Source organism: Leptonotus elevatus, chromosome 1, assembly GCF_054856555.1.
Source record: "Leptonotus elevatus isolate MCC_2025b chromosome 1, RoL_Lele_1.0, whole genome shotgun sequence".
Lineage (NCBI taxonomy): Eukaryota > Metazoa > Chordata > Actinopteri > Syngnathiformes > Syngnathidae > Leptonotus > Leptonotus elevatus.
Genome location: NC_141239.1, coordinates 8596722 through 8606746, shown reverse-complemented (window position 1 = coordinate 8606746; position 10025 = coordinate 8596722). Strand labels below are relative to the sequence as shown.

General features: G+C 38.8%; 1 protein-coding gene across 1 annotated transcript; it reads right to left on the bottom strand.

The window, feature by feature from the left end:
* Positions 1-6305: 6305 nt before the first annotated feature.
* ly97.3 (lymphocyte antigen 97, tandem duplicate 3) lies at positions 6306-9352 on the bottom strand. The gene is made up of 4 exons (XM_086081620.1): positions 9225-9352; positions 8156-8227; positions 6573-6695; positions 6306-6484 (listed from the first exon to the last, which is right to left on the bottom strand). Exons 2-4 carry the CDS (start codon positions 8202-8204, stop codon positions 6372-6374), a joined length of 285 nt encoding a protein of 94 aa, XP_085937746.1. The 5' UTR covers positions 8205-8227; positions 9225-9352; the 3' UTR covers positions 6306-6371.
* Between the last annotated feature and the right edge of the window lie 673 nt (positions 9353-10025).

Here is a 10025-nt window from a genome sequence, read left to right as displayed (position 1 = left end):
ACCATATCAATGACCGGAGGTGTCGCATCCCAGATGAGACCATAAGCTTTGAGTAGTCAATGTTCAGTCCTGGCCAGCAGATGGCAGGGCGGCGGATGTTTCAGGCAAAGTTCAAAGCAGGCATTGAGATGTTCACTGCAGTCAAAACAGCCGAAGGGGAGATGTCTCTGTAACGAGGCTTGTGCACAGTCACTGGGCATTGTGGAATTGAGCACCATCATTGTCGGTAGGCACAGGGGAATGCCTTTGTTGCGGCGTGAAGCTCTTTGACCTCTGCCACGTCCACCCACACGCTGGAGGTTACTGTCTGCAATCGTGGACCCGATGACACATTTCGGCCATCCCAGGAGCGCACCTGACCAATGAATGCACCTGCCTGATCCAATGCACTCAACCGACAGACAGAGGAAGATGAGATCATAGCAAGATAGTTCACTTCCTGCTTTCTCAAAAATGTTTCAACTATACCATAGCTTGTTTTTGGGAATGCCCTTCCAAATAGCTACTAGAAATACTTGCGAATACAATGTAGCAGCAGCTGAGGCGTATCCCGTTTGCAGGTTGTAACCAGTGAGGGCCATCAAGCCCCCATCTGCTTTGGAACTTTAGCACCAGTTTCTGAAATGACACACTCAGAGAAAAAACAAATATTAGAAATTATTATTATTATTTTGTCTTTAAAAACATTTATTACTTCTCATTCAACTATTTTAAATCTAGCCACAGCTGTACAGATGTAGGTATAATTATGTTAACTCAATATAGCTTTATACAAAATACCATTATTCTTTAATTTTTCTTTATTCACTTGCCTAGAAAAGAGAAAGTTACTAAGTTTCTTTTCTGTATCAAAAGTAGTATAGCTTTAAAGACTTTCTATTCAGTCACTAAAAAAAATGTAATCTTATTTTTTTCTACAAGAACTCAGCAATTTCCTTTAAATACTATAATAAAACAAATAAAATATCCATACACACATTTCTCATTCACAATCTCACTCCCAGTTAAAACCCAATCCACCAGGGTAGCCCCCACCTTTTTATTTAGGTCTCATACAATTACTCAACAATTCTCTCAACTTTTCAAACTTTTGCAGGCACATACGCACACACTCTTTATTCATTTAAAGAAAATACAAAAGTCTCTCATACCATTTTGTCCAGCGATTGCCGTTTTTTTCCGCATGCCAATTCCACCGCTTTCATCAAAGATATCAAGCAAACCGCGGATGTCAACGGTGAAAACCAACCTTTCATCACAGCAAGCCGTCATTCAATCAGTGAACAGTATTTTCATTTTTCGTCTATGTTTTTCGGGCATGGCTCCAACTTAAACCTCGGAAGCATTCTTAACTTGTGCATCCAAGAATAAGTTCCGACTATGAACCGGAAGCACTTTTAGGTCAAACCATTCGGTGTCGCGGTCAAAACCGCCCTCCATTATTTATTTTAATTATTCACCTCTTTAGTTATTATTATTTTCAAGTCGTATTAATATTTATCAATTCAGTGACGTCTCACTTATAGTAGGATAGTTCAGTAGGTTAAATTTATTCGACAACGTTACTCGTTCCTCACCTCAAAATAAACATTTTCACAAGAATAAACACAGACAACCACCAAAACGTGCACACATAACAGACATTTAACATACATAAATAACGAATCACGTAATCTCTCGATCGATTAACAGCGGTAAAACCCAAATCCACTGCGTCAACCTGACCTCATTCTCATTACTGCTCAATTTTAGCAGGCGCGCATTTTAAAATAACCTTTACGTGCTAGCGAATCCTCCCCAGCGGTAAAAAATAAACCCACTGCGTCATCCCGAACTCTTATTACTGCTATATATTAGCAGGCGCGCAGTTATCATAATCTCTAGGTTACTTAGCGGCAGAAAACCCGCGTCTATCCGTATCCCTCTCAAAATTCATAAAATAACCATCATGATCTAACAATTGCTTCGCAGCGGAGAGACTCCCGTCCCAAAAACAAAATAAAATAAAACCGCTTGCTTCAACCTGTATGTCTAAAAATGCTTCTGCAGCTGCGCATAAACCAACATGACAGCACTTCCGTAAACAATGCTCGTCACCACGTACGTGTATAGTTCAATGTCGTAGTAAAATCCCAAATCAAGGACTTCACGTTCCTCCGTTAATTGAACGACTTCAAACTCTACTACAACCTGTTCACTCAGACCTCATGTACAACTTTAGACAATTTAGAAGACGAAAACAGGTTGCAGCGGTCCCAAACAGACAGAACTTCCCTACGTGGATAAACGTCTCCACTTACCATAAGTAATTTTTTAGGCGCCTAGAAGTTCCGCCCGTCCGTGAACGCCGCAGCCCGCAACCGTCAAAATAAACGTTCGTTCGGGGTCACCATCTGTTGGAAAATTGTTCTTTGTTTTCCCGTGTTCCTAATGTTGATTATCAAACTCAGACAATGAGATCGGTGAAATCAGGATTTATTTTTACATAAGCTTATGGACACATGAGATCGGCTGAACTCCGCCATTGTTTTCCCTCATGTGTGATGCTCCTCCTCTTGTCCCAAAAACTAGTATCCTTTCGTGACTCTTCAAACCCCTCCTCTGTCTTCTTCGGCCAATCCTCTCCTTCTCAGACAGTCAGAGCCACAAGAGATGTCCCTTCTCCCCTCTTGTACAACTGGTTTTGTAAAGACAAAGGAATCTATTTAACACATTCGCTTCAACCCCCCACATCACCTTGAATTCTAATACAGAGACATACTGAGTAAATTAAAGCAGTTATGTCCACTTCTAAATAGTAATATTATAAATCAAACAGTTATAATTAAATTAATTCACTTCAATTGCAATAAAGTTAGAAAAAACTGAACTTTAAATGTCCTGTCTTTGTAGTGTATTCATTTTTTCTTTTTCTAGAGAGAGCTCAGTATTGTTCATTCGGTAATCTTACCGATTCGACATGTCATCATCATTGCTCTCTCTTTTTTTTCTCTTTTTCTTTTTTTTGTATGTGCGTGAGGATGTGCATGTGCGGGTGTGTGTGTGTTGTTTTTACAACATACATTGGTTAAAAACTTTACTTACGCCCTTGTGATTTTGTGAAACGTCATCTGTTGAGCCCCAAGTACTCTTCCAATCGGAAGGATGCATAAGCCAAGACCACACGGATTTCCCGTATGTCGTTCTTTTTTGTTAGCTTAAACCAAGGATGCATAGAGGAAATATCCCAAGATGCATTTCGTACTTCAAGGAACGAATGGCAGCGGAGAGGCATCACATTTGTTCTTCTTTCATTTCATGTGCATTGCTGCCCCCCACTAGGTTTTTGGTGAACTAACGAATACACAATAAACGCACGCACGCACGCACACACGCATATACACATACTCACCCACATAAAAAAAAGAGCAATGATGATGACATTACCGAAATAACAATACTGAGCTCTTTTAAAAAAATAATAATAATAATATATATATATATATATATATATATATATTTTATTTATTTTTTTGCAGAATAATTGGCACTAACCGCAAGATCATCATGGAGCATTTTTTTGGGAGGGGGGGGGGGGGCTTTGTGGATATTATAAAGAAGCTATTTTACCTAGTGGAGTCCCTTTGATGTGAAAATGTCCTGTTTTTGCTTGTATCGTAATTTGACGCAAATTCGACATGTTAAATCGGCATTGGGCGTTGGGGTTATTTGATCACTGTGATTGGCTGTTAGCTAGCAAATTAGCGCACGGGGCAAGAAGAGCAAGTGACAACGCGGATAAACAGTACTTAACTCAACTTTATGGTATTTCAGGACAGCACACGTGAATATTAAAGTCCCCCATAAAGAGGATATGATCCTATTTCAGCATGATTTTGGCAAGATTTGCAAAGTCGTTTAAAAAGTCCTTATTGTATTTTGGAGGTCGGTAAATGGCTGACTTCAAAGAAGGTGGCTTCAAAGTTGTGATCGATGTGGTAAATAGACATCATTTACATTTAAATTTGTATTTATTTATTTATTCATTTTTAAATAGTTGCCGTTCCTCCACCTCGGCCCGACGTCCCCGCATTGTCCAAGTAAGCACAGCCGGGCGGTAGTAATTCAATCATAGCGGTGGACTCACCAGCGACAGTCCAGGTCTCCGTCGGGCAGAAATCCACGTTGTTGGAAAGGAAGAACTTGACTGGAAATTGGATAGTTGGAGCCTAGTTTAAGTTTAAATTGACACCAACATCAATCAACTCAACGTCATCCTGAAATCATGTTCAATCGACAATTAATTCATTGACTGCCATTGACGGCTATAGACGTCATAAATTCATTTGAACTATTTCTATTAGTTAAATTTTTTTCCCACTTTTGTTAACAAGAGTATGAAAACCTAGAATTTTTGGGGGGTATATGAGCAGATATAAAATTTGTGATTAATCGTGAGTTAACTATTGTCATGCGATTAATTACAATTTAAAAATGTAATCGTCTGACGCCCCTCATTTTTTTTATAATATTTTCTTTTTTGTTTGATTACTTAATTATTTAAACTCAAGATTAATCTTTTTTTTTTAATATCTGTTCTATTTGTACAATAAAAAAATTCTAGGTTTTCATACTCTTGTTAACAAAAAAATGTGAAACGAATAGAAATAGTTGTTAAATGAATTTTTGACGTCTAGAGCCGTCAATGGCAGTGAATGAGTTAAGAATAGGCCGCCAACTTAATGCTAACAAATAATCGAAAATGCCATTGACATGCTAACTGATGTTTGAACACAACAGCAATAGAGCAACAGATGCAGATAAATAACAAAATTCACAGGCATGTACAGTATTCTTTATTCTCTACAAAAAAAATGCAGAAAAAAATGCAGTCATTTACAGTAGTACTAGCAGAAATCTATTCTTCTTTGTTTGTGTCTGCATGACTGTGTTACGTCGCCTCCCGGTGGCCAACATGCACAAGATTGCAGTATTAAATCGTGATGCAAAACACTGTTTATATTCAGTTCAAGTATGTTAATGTCTGTTTTGTTTTTTTAAGTATGATATTTTAGAGTTTTACTTTCATTATTAATATACATAAACAAAAGTGTGTTTTTTCCCCCGGGTGGCTAGAACGGATTAATGGCATTTCCATTCATTTCAATAGGAAAGATGATTTGAGATATGCGTGATTATGACTTGATTTTCATGAAACTTCTAATTTTGTTGACATAAAAAATCATGCCATGTGTCTCTTTGAGGTGACATTAACTCATTCACTGCCATAGACGGCTATAGACGTCAAAAAATTCATTTAAACTATTTCTATTAGTTTAACATGTTTTTTCCACTTTTGTTAACAAGAGTGTGAAAACCTAGATTTTTTTTTATTGTCCATTTAGAACAGATATACAATTTGTGATTAATCGTGAGTTAACTAATGAAGTCATGCGATTGATAACGATTTTAAAAATTAATTGCCCGACGCCCCTAATTTTTTAAAAATCTTTTATTTTTATTTTAAATAAATAAAATAATTGTAATATTTTTTTTTCTGTTTTTAATCTTTTTTTTTTAAGAAAAGATTATTAAAAATTAGGGGCGTCAGGCGATTACAATTTTTCAATCGTAATTAATCGCATGACTTCACTAGTTTCCTCACGATTAATCACAAATTTTATATCTGTTCTAATATATAAAAAAACATTCTAGGTTTCCATACTCTTGTTAACAAAAGTTGGAAAAATGTTAGACTGAAAATGAATTTTTGACATCTATAGCCGTCAATGGCAGTGAATGAGTTAAAGGAGTGGCTCAGAGGGGATGGTGCATTTTCAGTTGCCGGTCACTCCCTTTGGAACGACTTTGTTAAATATTGACATGACATCAATAATTAACTCACGATTAATCACAAATTTTATATCTGTTCTAAATGTTCAATATTTTTTTTTAGGTTTTCATACTCTTGTGGGAAAAAAGTGTAAAACTAATAGAAATTGTTCAAATGAATTGTTGACGTCTATAGCCGTCAATGGCAGTGAATGAGTTAGGAGTGTCATGAAATTAAAGTTGATTTCTTAATAAGACTTAGATCTCGTGAAAACAGATTTTTTTAATTTTTTTTTTATTTGTAGAAGATTAAGAATGTTTTTTTCTAATTCAATTGCAACTGGATTTGAATGAAATTGCAACATTTGTCATCATATCAATGCTAAAGTCTAGAAAAAAAATAGTAGACATATCTATTTGAGGTAAGGCATTCATTTACGTGGATTAACTGGTCGAAATATCTGTTATCAACTCATTACAAATCACAGCCAGGCTTACATTTAAAAGTGTTTTTATTTATTTTAAAATGTTTGTGACCATACAAAGAACCATTTGCTAGTTTAATCATCAGCAGTGTTGCACATGTCGCTGTTGCAGCACTTCATCAGGATGAAATTGTTCATTTTGAGCATCTCGCAGTCAGACATGGCCATGCACTTCTGGTAGCGGCCGTCTGGATGAATGAGACGAGGGAGAAGATTTTCAAATTCAAATGTAAAACATTCTCTTTTCAGGGTCCCTAATGATCTAGAAAATCTCACATGGCTCCAGGAGGAACTTGGCGGCAGCGCAGCCATCTTTCTCAGATTTGCACGTCTCCACCGTCAGCTCGCAGTCCTCGCCGGCTGCTTTTGGCACGCAGCGGTGGCAGTCGAGAGCTTCGCCTGGCAAAAAACGCGACAAAAATCGGCTCAAATCAGCAGTGCGGAATCATAATTACAAAAAGTTGAAAGTCAGCGGAAGAAGACAAGTTGAAAATGACATAAGTGGACATATCGGGCCCACTTTTGGTAGATGTGAACTTGGCGTAATATATGTTTGTGCTGGAGCAATAGTTTACTGTGTGAATTTGGCAGATTGTTGCGGACCGAGTACGTTGGACAGAAAGTAGACTAGTCCTTAGAGCAGGTTAAACTAGGTCTAAGTTGTGGCGCCGGTGGTGTAATGCGATTTTGGCGGATTCCAGGCACAAGCAGACAAATTCTGCGCTCTGCTTATAATACAGTGTGAGATCTGGGAAAGCGGGTGTGGCGGGAAGGGGTGTTGGGGAAGGGAAGTGACCTGATTATCCTGTCTTCAAACCACCCAGAGAATAATCAGGAATCACCTCCATCCTGCAATTGAGCTCACTTATTGCATTGCGACAAATGAGGACACTACAAACAGTAAATGCCTGTTATCAGATTTCCAATTATGTGTACATTTTCCACATCCTTGACGAATAGAATCGCCAGTCGCACCATCGCCCCAAGAGTCAATCATGTATCTGGCCGCAAATGTTCCGTCAGTACAGGCGAGCTCGCCTCTGCCCAATCTTCTGTTGAGAAAATATGGTCAATTGCATTGAGACACCAGCTGAAGAAGAATTTTGAAGTCAGTTAAGAGCTTGTTAAAAAAAACGATCCTTATGTTTTCCGCGTGTTCGTAAAATCAGACTGGAGATCGGTGAAACAGGTCCTTCGAAGGATTTATTTTACAGAAATTTCTGGACACAGACAAGTTACAGTCAAATCACTGTCGTTCCTCCTTGTGTGTGTGTGTCGCCCCTCCCACTTGTAGTCGTTCTTATAGTTTCCGCATAGCAGCCCCCAGAAAACCCCTCCCCTTCCTCTTCCTCCTTTACTGCCCTTAAGCCCCGCCCCTCTCGCAGGCAAGACAGACAGTATTCAAATACACATGGACAGATGGCCGATTGATGTGGAAATATAGTAAGTTCAGACAACCTGGCACCCCGACAGATGGCCAACCGGGCGGAAACGCAGTATGCCAGACAACCTGGCTCCCTTAAAGCAAACACAACTTTACAAAGGAATACTTTTTAACACATTTTCTCCTTCAAAACAGATGGCTAATTTCGTGGGAAAAGGAAGGAAGAATCTTCAAACGTTCCGTCACATTACACTCATCAAGCTTTGCTACAGGAAATTAAAGCAGTTATAATTCAATTGAAACAGCAGAATGTCAACGACCTCACCACCCTGTCAAATCATTAAAATTGCTACTTCGCCAATGACCTGCTAGTTATGAAATGTGCACAGATAAACATGCGTTCTCACCATCGGGGATGTGGCCTTTTTAGAATATCATTGACATTTGTTCTGTGGAGAATGAGGGACACTCTCACCTGCGACGAACAGCAGCATGGCGCTTAAAGCTAACAGCAACAACTTCATTGTGACGTTCACCGCAGTGCAGCCTGTGACATGACAAGCAGATATTGTATGTTACACATTTATGCTAGCAGGGGGATACCTTTGGAATCTCTCCAGGGCAGAACTATCATTACGTGGAAGATGTTTTGTTTGGCTAATTGTGGAGCAAAAACAAACAAGCCCCACAAGTCTGCCTGTCTTTTTGATTTGTGAACCGAGGCTACATTTAAATCTTGCTAGCAATTTGTTAGCGGCAACCCCCCCCCCCCCACCCCTTTAAATGAAGTCTCAAAGATGTTGAAGATTACTAGAAAACTAAACATAAAGAAAATCACAACTTGTGTGATTAAAACATCGCTTAGCTTTTAAATCTGCTAGCTTACTGTTAGCATCTACGTTGCAGTGCTATAACCCTTTGAACACAGTGTAGCAACAGATATAGGCAGACAATATAACAGTACTCGCAGTCGTATATTCTTAATCCTCCATAAACAAGTCAAGTCAAAGTATTTAGCATGAAAAATCTGCACTATAGTCAACAGCAAAATCACCCATGTTAGATTAACACTGAGTAGTGTTAAATCTAACACTAGAAAATGAGTGTAAATCTGACACTTTTCAAAGTGTCACTCCAACACTGTATAGTGTTAAACATCTACACTGGTAAACACTGGGTAGTGTTGAAAATACTCTACACTAGTGTCAGTGTTAAAAAATTTACCTAACGTTGTTCCTCCTTACAAGGCCCTCAAAGTGCATTTGACTACTGATGACGGCATGAGGAGCAACTTGAGGATTCAGTATGTTGCTCAAGGATACTTTGACAAAGTTACCGGAAATGAGGGTGTGGTCAATTTAACACTCAAGGTAGTGCTATTCAGGTTACACTTAGCTTCCGCTCCAACACAGTTGATAAAATTTACTCTGACAGAGTAATCTTTTATCCTAACAGTGCCAGAAAAACACTGTTTACACCAGATTTCATCCAACACTGGAAATTTAACACGGACAGATTTGCTGTGTGCCTTTAAATATACATACCTTGTATTCTTGTAGGTCTCGGTCAGTAAAAGTGATGACCTCGTTGTCCGGCTGCTTTTTAAAGACGCACAGATTTGCTCGTCCCTCCGAGTTGGTCCGGTCCACCGTGGTCAGGGGTCAATGCTGGCGGATGGCCTTATGTAAGAGTGGTTACTTGTGCAAATATGTGTCTGTCGAACACTCACAGTGATATATTTTGTACATTTCTGTCGAGATACAAAGGACACACGGATGTTGGTCAAAGGCTCGCCAGGTTTCAACCTCAGACAATTGTTGGAGGAGCTTACGAGAAAAAAAAAATGTAAGCTTTGTGACAGTTACAATCATGGATCATAGAAATGTCATGGCAATAATCCATCCCACAGTGAAAAGCAAAAATGTGTGCATAATAGAGACTCCCCTAAAAATTTTCATTTATGTTCCAAACGATGATTTCAAAAAACTTTAACATGATTTCAAACTCGTCTTACCATATTACCCTTAAAAACAAACTACTTACAGATGATTTGATTTTGAAGAAGTGCACTGGGAATGCAATGTCGCCACTTCGTACTTTACTTTTAGCCACAAAAGCTTTTTCACGGCAAGAACAAAATCCCGAGAAGCAATTTCAGCAGTGAGGGGTGCAATGATCTCAACATTAGAGAGACCAAGCAACCCGTGCACAGACACACACAAAAGCGAGCAGTTTCTTTGGGCCCAGTTTGAGTCCGCAGTTTATTTTTCTCTCAAAAAGACGGGACGCTCCTTTGAGGACATCCTTGTCCGAATTCTGGGTTTGGAGTGCTGCTGGGTGGTTTT

Coding starts and splice junctions, on each gene's coding strand:
- ly97.3 (XM_086081620.1), bottom strand. CDS start 8,204: ATGAAGTTGTTGCTGTTAGCTTTAAGCGCCATGCTGCTGTTCGTCGCA. Junction 6,696..8,155: donor CATGCTGCTGTTCGTCGCAG/GTGAGAGTGTCC, acceptor GTTTTTTGCCAG/GCGAAGCTCTCGACTGCCAC. Junction 6,485..6,572: donor CAAGTTCCTCCTGGAGCCAT/GTGAGATTTTCT, acceptor TCATTCATCCAG/ACGGCCGCTACCAGAAGTGC.